Here is a 16,789-nt window from a genome sequence, read left to right as displayed (position 1 = left end):
ATACAAATTTTAGGATTATTTATTTGTCCTATTTCTGTGGAAATGCCATTGGAATTTTGATAGGGATTACATTGAATTTGTAGATTACTTTGGGTAGTGTGGATATTTTAACAATATTGATTCTTTCAGTCCTTGAGCATGGAATGTCTTTGAATTTATTTGTATCTTCTTCAATTTTTTTCATTAATATCTTGTGGTTTTCAATATATAGGTCTTTTACCTTCTTGCTTAAATTTATTCCTAGGTATTTTATTCTTTTTGATGCACTTATAAATGCAATTGTTTTCTTAATTTTGCTTTCTAATAATTCATTATTAGTGTGTATAAATACAACAGATTTTTGTATTGACTTTGTATCCTGCAACTTTATTAAATTTATTAATTCCAACAGTTTTTTGATGGAGTATTTAGAGTTTTCTATATAATATCACTCTATCTGCAAATAGTGACAGTTTTTCCTCTTCCGTTCCAATTTGGATACATTTTATTTCTTTTTCTTGCCTAATTGCTCTAGTTAGGACTTCCAAAATACCACATTGAATAAAAGTGGTGAGAGTAGGCATCCTTGTCTTATTCCTAATCTTAGAGGAAAAGCTTTTGCTTTTTACCATTGAGAATGATGTTAGCTGTGGATTTGTCATATATGGCTTTGTTATGTTGAGGTACATTCCCTCTATCCCCACTTTGTTGAGAGTTTTTGTCATAAATGGATGTTGAATTTTGTTAAGTGCTTTTTCTGTATCTATTGAGATGATGATATGATTTTTATCCTTTATTTTGTTAATGTGGCCTATCACATTGACTTGTTTGTGGATATTGAACCATTCTTGCATCCCTGGAATAAATCTACTTGATCATGGTGTATGATCCTTTTAATGTATTGCTGTATTTAGTTTGCACCCTCCTTTTATATTAGTTCTTTAAGTAAAAACCGAATCATTCATTGTGGAATTTTCCCCCAATTTTTTCTGCATTTTGTTCTGATTATTAGTAGATCTACACTTTCAATATTAATACTAATTGTGGATTATTATTGAATACAAACATTATATGGCATTTAAGAATATTTGTGATTTCTTATATAGATTTCATTGTTTGTTATACTCAATCAATGCATTGTACCTTATGTTGTCATTTGTACTTTAATGTAAATATTCTGTCTTCCTAGCTAGACTGTAAATGTTCTTTGAGGAAAGGGATATCCTTACATTATTTTATATCCTCAATATCTAACTCAGCCTTCGATAGTTTAAGATATTTGTAACAATGTTACCTTATAAAGATTCAAGGTATTTTTAAAATATTCAATCTGTCCATATTCTACTAAGTTTGAGTTTCCAAATGTAGAGAAAATAATTTGAAATAGTTAAAAGTCAATCAATTTACTTTATCAACAAATCATTCTTCAACAAGATACTTTGATTATTGCTAATTTTTCTTCTGAGATAAAATATCTATTTTTAAGAAGAAGAAAACAATATCTGAAACACTTATTAAGGCATAATATTGTAGTGTATTTTTCTCTCTTTTTTAAAATTCTTTATTGGGTAAATTTGACAACAACATTGTATAAATTAAAGGGGTACGTCATGTTACTTTGATATATTTATATATCATAATATGGTTGTGGTTGTAATGATATTTATCATATTACATACTTGTGGTACAATATTATTGTCTGTGTTTAATAAACTGTGCATTACTGTGGCTATTTTAGTACTTGTTACAAGTTTGTACCCTTAAACACCATCAGTCTTATCCCCCATCTTGCTTCCCCTGGTAACTACTGTTTTACATATACTCTCTCCTTTTTTTTTTTGGTACATGTTTGACTTTTTTAGATTCCACATAGAAGTGATATCATACAGTACTTGTCTGGCTTATCATATGAAGCTTATTTTTCTATCTTCATTGGTCATCATTGTTCACCTGGGTATCTTTGAAATTAAAAAAATTTGCCTTCTGGGTACTTACTATTCTTTAATATAATTATGAATACAGGTGGGCTTATTGATCAGAGTGGTTTCAATTTCTAAATTGAAAAAAGATAAAAGAGTAAGGAAATGTGCTTTAACGTAAAAAAATTTTTTAAAGGAGAATTAAATACATCATGTTGGGTTGAACAAATACCAAATATTAAATGATTTATAGCAGATAGCTGACCAAAATATGTGGAACCAGGAGAACAGATCACACTGGAAGACAGAACACAGCTTCATAACATGAAAGCAGATAAAAATTCATAGAGGATGTGACATTTCAAATAGGTCTTAATGGAAAATAGAAGTTTGAGAGGCAGGAAAGGAGAGAAGAGCATTTCAGGGGAAAGCCCAGAAGGGAGATGGGATCTGTATGCTTGGAGAATATACAGCAGGGAGTAGCAGAAGATAAGGAAAAGAAGAGAGTTGGAAAATAGAGGTGCAGTGATGAAGGATCTTCCATTAGTTTTTCAGGGCTGTTGTAACAAATTACTGCAAACCTGGTGCTTAAGACAACAGAAACTTATTCTCTGGTAGTTCCAGAGGCCAGAAGTCCAAGTTCAAGGTGTTGGGAAAGTTGATTTTTTTCTGGATGCTCTGAGGGAGAATTTGTTCCATGTCTCTTTCCTAGCTTGTGATGGGTTTCCAGCAATCCTTGGTGTTCCTTGGCTTATGGATTCATCACTCCAACCTCTACTCTGTCTTCATATTGCCTTCTCCTCTATGTGTCTCAGTCTTTTCTTCTGTATCTTAGAAGGAAAAGTGTCATGGGATTTAGGACCCACCCTGAGTCTAGGATGATCTTATCTTGAGATCCTCAATTACATCTGCAAAGACCCTCTTTCCAAATAAGATCACATTCACAGGTTCTGAGAGGACATATCTTTTGGAGGGTTACCATTCAACCCACTGCACATCTTCGACAAGGACTTAATCCTACAAATAAAAGTTTATAGGCAAGGCTGTGCCGTTATTACACTTGTTATGTGGAATTCGACACTGGTTGTTAGAGAATGGACAAATGATGAAGACTTGAATCAAGTCAAGTGGGTTTGGAGAAGAGAAGCTGGATTCAAAAAGAAATTTCTGAGGCAAGATAATCCTCAGGTTGAGTGTTTAAGATGGGGAACAATGAGAGTGATCTTAGGAATGATAAATTTGAGGTGTCTGTGAGACATATAGGAGCAAATGCTTTGTAGCAGTTGGAAATGTGGGTTGGGGATTTAGGAGGGAGCTTGTGTGGTTAATTGCTAAATCAGTGGCTCCCAACAAACGATACCTGTGAGGATTCATATTCTTTTTTTTTTTTTATTCTTATGTTAATCCCCATACATTCCATCATTAGTTTTAGATGAAGTGTTCCATGATTCATTGTTTGTGCATAACACCCAGTGCTCCATGCAGAATGTGCCCTCCTCAATACCCACCACCAGGCTAACCCATCCTCCCACCCCCCTCCCCGAGGATTCATATTCTTGTCACTCCTCTGACTGACTCTACATTTGGCTATATGATTGGCTTTGGCCAATGGGAGTTCCCAAGTATGATGCAAGCTTGATAAGCCTTTGTGCAGAAGGGCAGTGTGGCAGCAGCACTTTTTATATGAAGGAGAAAGTAACTTTCACCTTTATGCTAATCTAATTTACCCTGTGTGGCATATATTCGTCTACACAGTTACTTTATAAATTTATTATTCTCTTGTGAGTTACTGTGGGTTACAAACTTGTACTGGATTAAGGTGAAATCACTACTAGGATTTAAACATAGGCACATGTTAAGATTCTACACAAATAGAACGGGGGAAGAGAGTGCTTACAAAATTTAAAACCAGGTAAGGCACCTGCAGTGGTTAATTTTTTGTGTCAACCTGAGTAGGCAACAGGGTACCCAGATTAAACATTGTTCTGGGGTGTCTGTGAGGGTATTTCTAATGAGATTAACATTTGAATTGGAGGACTCAGTAGATTGCCCTCTTCAGTGTGATTAGATTATCATCCATTCATTCCTCTGAAGGCCTAAATAGAACAAAAGGTGGAGAAAAGGGAAGGCAGCCTTTTTTTCCTGCCTTACCACTGAGCTGGAACACCACATCTCATCTGCCCTGGGACTGGGATTTATATTATTCTCTCTCGCCTTGTTCTTAGGCCTTTAGACTTGGACTGAATTATACCACTGGCTTTCCTGGATTTCCCATTTGCAGGCAGCATATCATAGCCTCCATAATCATGTGAGTCAGTCCCTCATAGTAAATGTATGTATGTATGTATATATGTATGTATATGTATATAATACTCTTTGGTTTTATTGGTTCTGTTTCTCTGGAAAACCCCAAATAATACAGTTCCTCAGGTTTTGGATTTGGCATAGACCATGAACAAATTCTGATATTAAATTCCTATAAAGATAAATATAAATATCTCTGTGTGGAATTTACAGTTTAGAGATCTTTAATCTTTTTGGAATTGGAATAACCCTCTTTTTATTTGATCCCATGGACCTCTATTTCCTAAAATAATAATAGGCCAATTTCAATTTTTTTGAAGTGAATGTTTCATTTTGGAAAATTGCATCAACCTATTTGATGATGCCTATTGTTCACATAGTGAAAGTCTGTTTTAGGAGATGGAATAATTAGGAGACAAGCTTAGGATTCATTGGGCTTCAAGATATTGGTTTCAAGTTGTGGGATGTTGGTAAGGGTGGGATAGAACCAGGAGCAGATCAGAGGTTGTGCTTAGCAGATGACTTTGGAGGAGTTCAATGTCTGCTCTAGATCTCAGTTTCCACGCGTACAAAATGAAAGTGGATTATTAGATGATCTCTAAAGTTCCATCTCGTGCTAAAATGTAATGGGCCCCCTTTGGAATAACAAAAGTTATTCTGCATATGTAAGCCAGTGCTTTGACAGGGAGAGTGATCAATCAATAAATGCTAATTGACAATTGTAGTGATAAAATAATGAATACTTGGATCAAAGAGGAAGCCCTTGTTCTTGAAAACTACAAGTGGGAAGGCCCCTTTATCTTCTCCATTCTCCAATGAGAGGCTACATGGGCAATATTTCTGTCTTGGTAGAAAGGAGAAGGGGTATATAGAGGGGGAGTCTGTAGAGCTTTTTCCTTTAGCTGATTGATTTATCATCACAGTATCATACCTTTTCAGGGTTAGTGTCCTACAGTAGGGTTCTGTTGACTGCAAATGTTGTAGAATCTATCATAGACAGTTTTGGTGGAATTAGCAGAACTATACAGAGAAGAGGGCAGAATTGCAGAAAATTGGAGCTATAGCATCCATTATTTCATAAGGGGACGTCTTCAAGATTCCATATTGGGCCAAATACTTTCCATGTGTCCCTCCATAGCTTATACAGATCCTTCTTTGTCCCTGCTACTCTCTACCTAGGAAGGATGACCCATATGGATTCTATCAACAAGCTCCAACACCTTCTAGCTTCTAGTTGGGTCTAGTCATGATAGGAGGGAGGGAGAATGAGTTCAAGGTATTTATTTCTGATATTCCTCCTTTGAGGTCAACTTGAGCTATTGATGTCTTTTGACAGGCTGTCACTATTCCTCTGAAGGCAGTTGTTACTATGTAAGTCTCTGTCCTTTTGAGTCCTGGTGACCCTCCCATCAGGTCTGGGGGTGGTGATTTCTCTGTTGCTTTAAGTCCCAAGTGTCTTCATTATCCCAGTGGTTTACATATATTCCACCTTTGTAATCAGTCTTCTTATAAATTAACCCTTTTGAAATTATTTTGAGTGTGCTCTGTTTTCTCTTGGGACCATGACTAATACACCATTCTACAAATTGAAAATGAAGAGGAAATGGCAATTGGGGCCACATCAACACACATCTTATTATGCAGCCCTCCATCACAGCCCTCTGGACTATCTTATGAGTATTCTCTGTCACTTTCTTACTTTCTTCCTCAACCATTGACTCCTTCAGTGACCTCATAAACCAAGCAGGGAATAAAGCTGGAGCCAATTCAAAACCAAGCCACAAATGCTCAATTCATTTTCCTACCCTTCCCAGTATTCTTCTCTACTCTCACTGCTCTTGGTGCTGTAGACTGTGAGATCCTCAATCAAAGGCAGAGGTTTTATCTTAGTCTCCTTTTGCTCCAAGAGCCTGGAACATGAACGTGTAAGCTCTGAGAAATGCTAAACAACTGCTTTTATAATGAATACATGGAAGATGGGATTAAGGAAATGACTATTAAACCTGTTTCCAAGCAGACCAGGGCTGGTCTCTCCCTTCTTTGAGGATGCTCAGTGCTTTTCTTACCTCCATGCACAACATTGCTGCTGCATTATAACCAGTCATGTCCTGGTAAACAGTTTTTGTTGTTGTTGGTTTATAACAGCTTAATTGAGATATAATTCACATACCATACAATTCATCTATTTAAAGTGTACAATTCAATGGATTTTAGTATAGCCACAGAATTGTGTAACCAGCACCACAATTAATTTTAGAACATTATTTTCATTAACTCAAAAAGAAACTCTGTACCTATTAGTGGTCATCTGCTTCGTCTCTATCTCCCCTCTTCTCATCTCCTGACAACCACTAGTCTACTTTCTGTCTCTTTGGATTTGTCTGTTGTGGACATTTCATATAAACGAAATCATACAAAATGTGGTCCTTTGTGAGTGACTTCTTTCACTTTGCTTAAACTTTTCAAGATTCCTCCAATTTGTAGCCTATATCAGTACATACTTCCTTTCTATTATGGCCAAATAATATTCCACTTTATGGCTATACCACATTTTATTTATCCATTCATCAGTTGATGAACAATTGAATTGTTTTCACTGAATGTTGGTAAATGTTTAACAACTTGCAATCTGGAAAAAAAAATCCTGATTTGTAGCATTTGTTGACTTCTATCATATAAATACTCCCATCATGGATGACTGCAAGCTACATAATGTCACTGAACATGGAGTTGGGAAGAGATGCTAAAATGGGCTCTGTGAGCCTCTGCAAGCCAGTTCCAGCATACCACTTTGACCATCTTTGCTGATGTTCCACTTAAGTTACTAGAGATGTGATCACATGCAGTGAGGTTTCCATACACTATCACGTAGGATGATAACAATGATAACATAAAAGTAATACAACAGCTAACATTTATCGAGCACTTTCTATGTATCAGGCACTGTGCTGATTGTTTTTTAAAATTTAATTCTTGATCACCACGATTTCCTTAGCAGCCTACATCTCCAGACTACCAATATTCTGTGCTTGATTCACTGTCTGCTAGGTGGTCTTCTTCCTGTTTCTTAAATACTCCAAATACATTGCATACCTCAACTCTGGCACTTGCTTCCTCTGCCTGGTACATTCTTTTTCCCAGATATCAACATAACTCATTCCCTCATTTCCATCAGATCTCTGCTCAGGTGTCCCCTGCCCAAAAGAGCCTTTCCACTACCTCATCCCTTTATCTAATCCCTTGCTAAGTTTTGTTTTTCTTCACAGCACTATCACAATGTTCTCTTATTCTGTGTATTTATTTTCTTCCTTGTGTATTGGCTGTCTCCCCACCTTCTCTGTGAAGGCAGAGCCTTTGTTTTGTTCACAGTTGCATTTTCAGTGCCAAGGCCATGTTCTTAATCATGCTAACTAAGCTGGGAAATTTGGAATTTTTGAATAAGAGCCTTTCTTTCTCCTGTGTGCAACTCCTGGTGCTGTTAGAGGGGTGTTTAGAGAATATTCTGCTCCAGCCCCTGCATCTCTATTACTAGCCTAAATCCTGGCACCCATAGGACTCAGCTGACACAGGTGGAAGACAGTCCGGTGATGTGGCTGAGAGCATGCCTCACTCTGGAGCCAAACTAAATGGATCTGCACCCAAGCTCTGCCACCCACTGACTGTGCACCTTGGGTATGTTACTCAACTTCTCAGAATTTCTCCATCTTGAAAGTACGAGAAGACTCCCCACCTCCTAAGTCTGTTGCGAGGATAAACTAATCTCTTAATTTAAAGTGATCACTGCTGGGGTGCCTGGGTGGCTCAGTTGGTTAAGCGTCCAACTCTTGATTTCATCTCAGGTCATGATCTCAGGGTCATGAGATCCAGCCCTGCATCTGGCTCAGCACTCAGTACAGAGTCTGCTTGAGATTCTCTCCCTCTCCCTCTGCCCCTCCTTCCTCCCCGCCCCAGGCGCATGCTCTCTCTTGCTCTCTCTCTCAAATAAATAAATAAAATCTTAAAAAAAAAAACCATAAAGTGATCAGTGTTGGGCGCCTGGCTAGGTCAGTAGGTAGAGCATGCTGATCTCAGGGTTGTGAGTTCAAGCCCCATGTTGGGTGTGGAGCCTACTTAAAAAAAATAAATAAAATGATCAATACATAGCAAGTACTTGATACACCTTGTCTGCTTAGCTCTGAGGACATCTTCTGGCAGTAATCTTTACTTACTGTGTTAGGTCATCTATGTGTGCCTGCCACATGGAAGCACTGTAAAGTCATTGCTTGCTTCCTCTCTAGCTCTTTTCTATTACCCTCATTGCTGTCATTCTATAAGAACATGTCTAGATTGTCCTGCTGTCCCAGGGAACTAGATAGTTCCCAGTCTGCTTTTGTTTCTCACCAAAGAGGAGACCCTTGAGCATCAAGAAAGTGTTATCAGCCTGCTGTTCTTTCCTGGAAAATCACCTACATTTAACCACTAGGTTTGGAAAAGGCCCAAGGGAAATTTGATGTTATTCTCGGTCTAACTAGCTGAGACAAGCCAGATCTGGAGCATCCCTAGGTCTGGAGAAAGAAAAGCTTCCCACAGAGGAGAAATCCTTACCCACAAAGACCTAGGATGTTGGTAGGAAGGGAAGCATTGGTGGCCTTGCCAGACTGAGTGGGGAAAGAAGGAAGAGATGGTCAGTCATCCATGAAAAGAAGAGAAACCACCCATAACATTATGCAGGACTGCCCTTAAGTCCGCCTTGCTATACGCCCCTGCTAGGTAAGGTCACCCTAATCCAAGGAACTGTGTTTTATACCCTCCCTCCATGTACCACCTTTTCCCACTCTCCCAGGTCCATGAATTTGGTTAAAGTCATAAGCTAATGGGTAACTTCATTTGCTAATTTCGGGGAAATCCAGTTCCATTAATATTTACTGAAAGCCCACAGGAGCTGGGCAGTGTTAGCGGGCAGTCCCAGGAATCTTAGGAACCAACAATCCACAGTCACATCCCAGAAAAATAATCCTCCCTTTCTCTGAGCATCCTCATTTCCTCGGAGTCAGCTTCTGGGTCTGATGCCTGCAAAACACCGACACTTCCTAGTACTTGGATTCCCACTGGGCTCCCCTGGGACCTCCTGGAAACGCTGGAGGATTAAGGGACGGGGAATTGGGAGGGCTGGGGAAGTAAGGATGGGAGGAGGGGGAAGGAACAAGGTGCGTTTCCCCCTTTAATCGTGTTCCAATCAGGAGTCGGCCGCGTTCCCAGGCGCCGATTCCGGCGGTTCAAAGTCTCTTCCAGGAACCGCCGGGCATCCTGGGCGGTGGACTCCGGCTGGTCCGGCGCCCGAGCCTCCCTCCAAACACCAACCCCCACCCCCCCCACCCCCCCGCCCCGCCGCCGCGGGCTCCGTGCCTCACTCAGGGGCGTGTCCTGCCCTACCTCCCTTTCGCTGTGGTCCACTCAGCCGGGTACAGCGGCAGCGGGCGGCAGCAGCAGCCGGAGCCAGAACAGCGATAGCTCCGGCTTTCCAGACTGGAACTGTGGCCACGGCAGCAGCTCAGTGGGGGCACCTGTGCGGAGCAGGAGTAGCAGGACGAGGGGGTGAGGTTCTTGCCAGCCACTCTCCGAGCCCGAAGGAAGGGGACCCTCCCAGCTGAGATTCCTCTGCTCAGCCGGAGCTCGCACGGAGCTGGGAAGACTGGTGGGTGTAGCCATGTGCAGGACCAGCTAGAGGGCTGGGGTAGGTAAACGTTTGGTCCGAGTGTAGAGTGGCCGTGAAAGCTGTGTCTGGGACCATGACAGCCTCCCGCCTGGACTTTGGGGAGGTGGAAACTTTCCTGGACAGACACCCAGAGTTGTTTGAAGATTACTTGATGCGGAAGGGGAAGCAGGAGATGATGGAGAAGTGGCTGCAGAGGCACGGTGGGAGTCAGGGGGCGGTAGGCCCAAGGCCCGCAGTGGCCGGCACCGGCAGCTTGGCTCACAGTGGTGGCAGAGCCAGCGGTAGTGTTGGCGGTGGCACTGGACCAGATAGCTCGGCCAACAGCCACCCCGCTCCGGGTGGTGCGGACTGTGGCGGGGTTCCCCTGAGTCCCAGCTGGGCCAGTGGCAGCCGGGGCGATGGGAGCCTGCAGCGGAGAGCTTCTCAGAAAGAGCTCAGGAAGAGTTTTGCTCGCTCCAAGGCCATCCACGTGAACAGGACCTACGATGAACAGGTGACCTCCCGGGCCCAGGAGCCCCTGAGCAGTGTGCGGCGGAGGGCACTTCTCCGGAAGGCCAGCTCCCTGCCCCCCACCACGGCCCACATTCTCAGTGCCCTGCTGGAATCGAGGGTGAATCTGCCTCAGTACCCCCCTACGGCCATGGACTACAAGTGCCACCTCAAAAAGCATAATGAGCGTCAGTTCTTCCTGGAACTGGTCAAGGATATCTCCAATGACCTTGACCTTACGAGCCTGAGCTACAAGATACTCATCTTTGTCTGCCTCATGGTGGACGCTGACCGCTGCTCTCTCTTCCTGGTGGAGGGGGCAGCTGCTGGCAAGAAGAGCTTGGTCTCCAAATTCTTTGATGTGCATGCAGGAACCCCACTGCTGCCCTGCAGCAGCACAGAGAACTCAAACGAGGTGCAGGTCCCCTGGGGCAAAGGCATCATTGGCTATGTCGGGGAGCATGGAGAAACGGTCAACATTCCTGATGCCTACCAGGTAGGACTTTGCATTGTCCCCCTTCCAGAGCCCCATTGGCTTGGAAGCTAAGCCTTCTGTTACCCTTTGGCATCCAGGAACACATTAATTTAGATTCTTTACAATACTAATCTTGCTACTTAAATTCCCTCTGAGTTTAGACCAGTTAGAATGTTACTACACCATCTTTGATGTAATGGTCTTTTCCAAACACACAGTGGTTTGTGAACAGTTCACATATCACAAGGACTACATTTTGCACTCATTAATATCACATGTTTCTCTGTCAAGATTCCTTATCTTTAAGAATATCACTGTATGGTTTTAGAATGCATTTGTGAGGTGCTTGAAAAAAAAAGTCTGCTCCAGAATACTAGTGTTAGTCTGAAGAAAATGGGATGTTGGTGTCTCTGATGTCTTTTGGGACTGTAATAAATTTCATTCTTTCAGAGTTGGACGGGAAACAAAGTACCAAACTACTTTCACATCCCTTAGCTTAAAGTTGCATGCATTTCAAGGTAGGGAAGAAGAACAGAGGAGGAAAATCAGAGGAAGAGTGGGCCTTTTTAATTGTTTCTGTTACTGAGTTTAGAAAGGTTGGACAAATAGAGGGACTATTTATCTTGAGGTTTGAATATAGCATTTTCTGCTGTCACCTTTTGACAGGACTGAGCATGTAGGTTTTTAGTTTGTGAAACAAACAAATATTGGTAATTTTCTTAGGAACTCCAGAGGCGATCAGCAGGGTAAACCTGCTAGTTTCAAGTGGAAAAGGAAACCCAACATGCTGTTTTCTGCTATTTCTAAGCCTTTCATTTTCACAGCAATTTGAACTTGATATTAAATGCCAGATCCGAAAGCCAGTCAATTCTAATTTCTTTATTATCTATTCACTGAACATGATGAAACTGGATGTGCTTTCTATGAGACTTCTTCAGGGTTCATAAGAATTGAAAGTTTTGTGGTCATTTGATGAGCACTTCTTCCAGTGTCTAATAGAGCTACCTGTTTCTCTAGAGTTTGGTAGCTGTTGATCAGAATAGCAAAAGTGGTGGGAAGAAGTCTGAGGGCAAAATTTTCTCCATTTCATCTGAAAGTTGACAATTTTACATAGAAAATTGACTGGCTTGGACTAAAACCAAGTTTCACATTTTTGCGAGGTGTTTGTCAGTATAACACTTTCATAGTCAGGGATGCCTGTCAAAATGCCCTCTTCATTAACCTTTTGTTATTGATTAGGTGCCTTATTTATTATACCCTCCTTGAAGACTGATAGTTTTAGGTCAAGCAACCAATGAATGAACTTTCACAAGTGTCTCTTTCTCTGTGATCTTGGAAAATAGGAAGAAAGGAAACATTTAATAATTGGAATGTTGAAGATTCTTTAAGAAGTTGAACAATCACAAAGTATTTTCCTTCATATTCCTTCCACATTTGTATTGTGTGTTTGGGCTAAAAAAAAAAAACCAAAACAAAAAAACAAAAAACCTCTTCCTAGTTGGATGGCACTTGTTAGAACCCAGAATTGCATTCTATTCTCTTCATTGCCTTACTTTTTCTTGTTCTTCCTCAGCTGATATTCTCCTATTTCTATGAGCCTTTATTTCTTGCTCTCCTCCTTCAACTCCCAGCTTGTATTTAATATTGTCCCCATAACCACCTTTTCTTCCAGAGCAGAATTCCCAGCTTCCTCAGCAGTTGACTTGCCTTCCTGCTGCCTGGAATCGTGGCTAGAGGTGTTATCAGAGTTACAGACAATCGGGTTTGTAGCAGCTGATATTTCTTCTGGCCCTACTCATACTCTGAAGACAGAATGAAAGCAAAGTTGCCTTTGATATCTGGAAGCTGACAGTGGGAAAGGAGAGTCCCCAGGGTGGCAGCGATGGCTATAGAGAAGACAGGTTGTTGGGAGGACCGGCAAAAGGCAGGTAGGGGGAGGGTGTGATATTGGCTGAGAATTTGAGATCTGTCTGCGTCATGCCTTGTCTTCATTTCGACCTGAAATGAAGAAAAGTTTCTCAGAAAGTTTCTCTTTCCTTTCACCACTGCTTCTACTATATATTTCTATATTTTTAACGTGGTGTGTTTTTCTTCATTTTTTAATGCTACTCTTCTTCAAAAAAAAATGCTTTTTTTTTCTTTATTATGGTGTACCATAATATGTAGTCTCCATTAGTGTGACCTTGGGAGAATTTCTTTATCTCTAAGTCTCAATCTCCTCATCTGCAACATGGGAATAATAACATCTATGTGGCAAAGATAAAATAATTGTTTGGAAAATAAAATGAGTATCACATTATAGCCCCTAAAACAGTACCTGCCACATTGCAATTGCTCAGGAAATGGTAACAATTTATGATGATAACGATGATACTAGTCTGCTAGAATTCTTTTTCTTTATCTCATTTTCAATTGTTTTTCTCTTGATCAGGGACTGAGAGATGTGGACTCAGCACATTTTGACCAACCTACTCTTTCCCTGAGCCATGTTCCACCGTTAAATAAGTATTTTAGAACCATCTTTACATTCAAGGAAGGTAGAAATATCTACCCTTCAACTCTCTACTTCAGATTCCTCTAAATGTGATTGATAACACTTGACCCTATCCTTTCCTATCAAAAGTTTTATGCTTTGTTCCTTTTAGAAACCCATGCAATATAATTTTTTATGGAGTTGTATTAATGCTGCATCCTTCCTAAATTCTAGCATTTCCCCCCATCCTTCCCATTTCTGACTCTTATAGATTTCTCTTAATGAAAACCGACAACCTTTCAAATGTATGATCTTTTATCACAGTGTTGTTGTAATTCTGATCCTCTGTAAACATTCTGAAGTTTCTTTGTAAAAATATAACCATCTTCTTTGATTTTCATTACCTACTATGTTTTTAAGGTGTTTCTTGCTCAGATTCAACTAGCATTCTTTTTCTTCTTCGGGAGGTGAAATTTTTATGATACAACGTTTCAAAATTTAATCATTTAAAAATTAGGCTGATGATCTTCTTGGGTTTAGGATATGGGTGAGAGAAAAGCATTAAAGATACTTATGAAATTATGATAATAAGCAAGACATTCTGGAGTCAAGAGTAGACTGTTTAATGAAATACAAAAGTTGAATACAAGTTCTGACAGCAAAAAAACCCCTTAGTTTATTTCATTACTTTTCATTACTTTCTTCAATTTGTCTAAAAAACAGACTTGAAATTAGAAGAAAAAAAATTGCAAGTGGAAAAAAATTCATTTTACGTATCCAGTATGGATCATAGTGACTGCCATTTATCTTTTTTTCCCCTGACAGTTATAAGTTATTAAACAGCCCACTTTAATATAGTAATGAAAAAATTGCCCTCAAGAGGTTGAAAATAAGAGCACTCAAGTAACAGGTGTTCTCGTTGAGATTATTCTGAGCATTCAGAATATAGCACTTTAAACATTAATAAAAAGTGTGAGATGATATTTTCGTTAGTGTTGATAATGATGATACAGGTGTTTGATGGGCTTTGGGTCTGAAAAGCAGCCAGGATGTTTTGTTAGGTGAACTGGGAGGAGGAAAGGGGATGACGCAGAAGGGTTACAGGTGTGCCAGGGTTTCAGAAAACTGATCTGTTTACAGTACAGTTTCATTTATTCATTAGTTCCAACAAACATACACTGAGCGCCCATTTTACCTAAGGCCTGGGTAGGGGGACTGTGGGTATACAAAGGTGAAAGGACATGCTTTTTTGCCCTCCAAACACTTATATTTGAGGGGCATATACTATACACAAACAAGTAAATACTAAGCGCTGTACTTAATAAATGTTGCAGACTAAATGATTAGTCTCAGAGGAGAATGGAGTCCCATTGTGACTGGCCTCATGATGGAAGACTTCATGGAGTAGGTGCCATTCAAGGTGAAAAAAGGGTTAGATTTCACCATTGGAGACAGTTGTGGGTTTGGGGGTCATGATCCAGGTGTAGTAAAATGGCTTCAGCAGAGACACAATAATGAGCAAGCACAAAATGTGTATAGGGCACAGTGAATGGTTTCATTTGGCCAGAGTATTGCCCATGCTATAGAACGAATATGCAAAAGTAAGATGAGGGCAAAAGAAGAAAGAACCTTGAATGCCTGACTAAAGAACTTGAATTTTACTAACAGTCGGGGACTAACAGTTACAGGGAGCCCTTAAAAACATTTTAGTAGGATCAGGGTGGTGTTTTGGGTAACCTGGTGGCAGTGGCTGAATGGATTGAACAGGGGGAGGCTCAAAGCTGTGGCAATAATTAACAGTCTATTATGATGATCTAGTGGAGCCATGATGAACAACTGAATTAAAGCAGGGACAGTGCAAATGGGCAGCAGGGGACAGATGGAAGATGTTCTGCAGGTGTGGAGTTGGGCTAAGAGGAAGGGAAGATAATGCCCTGGGTGATATGGAGAAGGGTGCTGCTGTTATCAATAACAGGAAACGAAGCTGGGTGAGTAAAGATTCTAAGTAGAGCCAGTTATGCAATTTGTGGAGTGTAGTGCAAAATGGTAAAGCAGGAGCCTGGTTGGAGGTGAAGTTAATCTTCTCTTCCCAAGAGTATGCTGCCTCAACTCACAGCAGACATGCAACACCCTAGTGATTTCAACCTCCATGCTGAGAAACTCTGTGCCTGGATTGGGGGTAGGTAAGGGACCCTCATTGAGTTCCCTGCCTAATTTGTCATAATGCTGCCAGCTGTGGGTGAGGATGACCACGGCCTTGCTCTTCTCTGTGATGGCATGGGGCATGCACCTGACCCTCCCCACACTCCCACCCAGATCCCAACCAGGAGCAGAGGGCAATGGCAGATGTGGAGTGCGGCCTCTCACTCAACCAGGATGACATGGTTGTAGCCCCTGGTCACAAGGGAAGGGTGATGAGGTGGGAGGCCTGGGACACAATAGAGCATGATGGATAAATGACCAAGAACTGGTCCTGGGCAGGCAGTGGGAATGAAGACTGAGTGTGAGCTAAGGCTTCAAGATTTGGGGTCATATGCCCCTGTTCCATTGGCCTTCACTTAGCACAAATTCAAAGATAAAATTATTAAGTGTTTCCTACAGCATAGCATTAAACCTCAGGCAGGGGGCCCCTAGGCAACGGCACCAGTCACGTGTCCATGAAACTGGCCTGAGTCTGTCATTTTTATTTATTTATTTATTTATTTATTTATTAAAGATTTATTTATTTATTTGAGAGAGCAAGAATGAGAGAGAGAGAGAGAGTATATGAGAGGGGGGAGGGTCCAAGGGAGAAGTAGGTTCCCTGCTGAGCAGAGAGCGCGATGCGGGACTCGATCCCGGGACTCCAGGATCATGACCCGAGCCGAAGGCAGGAGCCTAACCAACTGAGCCACCCAGGTGCCCCGGGTCTGAGTCATTTTGAGTGTTAGGTGGAGTTCAGTTTTATTTCGGCTAGTGTCTACTGCTTCCTTTCACATGGCCTCAGTTCCATTCTAATTACATTATGTGCCATTTTCAGTGCCTGGACTGTGCTCTTCTATTTCTGTGCTTTTCATCCTTTCTGCCAGGATTACTCTTTCTCCATATTTTCTCATTCGAATCTTGCTTTGCCTTCTCCTAATATAAGAAAGGAGCAGAGCTGATTGCTTATCCTTGATGAGAAGAGATGGAAAACAAACAAAAATTATACACAAAGTCATATTTAAGAATGCATTCTACTATACTGACATATTTATTATATGTATTAAGTAAGAATATGAATAATGATATTTTATAATTCACTTTCATTGAATTTCATTTTAGAATAACCTCCATTGAAATAACTACATTTAAATGTGTTTGGCTTCAGAAGGGATTAATTTCATATATCTAGAAAATTCAGTGAGGTGTACGCTTCATTCCCTGATGAGCCACTGCTGACAGACATGTGTCCTGTGATTGAGTTGCTGAGATTT

At 40.8% G+C, this 16,789-nt stretch overlaps 1 protein-coding gene across 1 annotated transcript in view; it reads left to right on the top strand.

The window, feature by feature from the left end:
• Positions 1-9,970: 9,970 nt before the first annotated feature.
• Positions 9,971-16,789, top strand: part of PDE11A (phosphodiesterase 11A) — a 375,594-nt gene continuing 368,775 nt past the window's right edge. The window contains exon 1 of the mRNA XM_021703017.1: positions 9,971-10,882. Within this exon, the coding sequence (XP_021558692.1) occupies positions 9,971-10,882 (912 nt within the window). The remainder of the gene's footprint in view (positions 10,883-16,789) is intronic.

The sequence above is a fragment of the Neomonachus schauinslandi genome, chromosome 3 (assembly GCF_002201575.2).
Source record: "Neomonachus schauinslandi chromosome 3, ASM220157v2, whole genome shotgun sequence".
Lineage (NCBI taxonomy): Eukaryota > Metazoa > Chordata > Mammalia > Carnivora > Phocidae > Neomonachus > Neomonachus schauinslandi.
The sequence above is the reverse complement of the archived record's forward strand: the minus strand, read 5'-3'. Positions and strand labels throughout refer to the sequence as shown.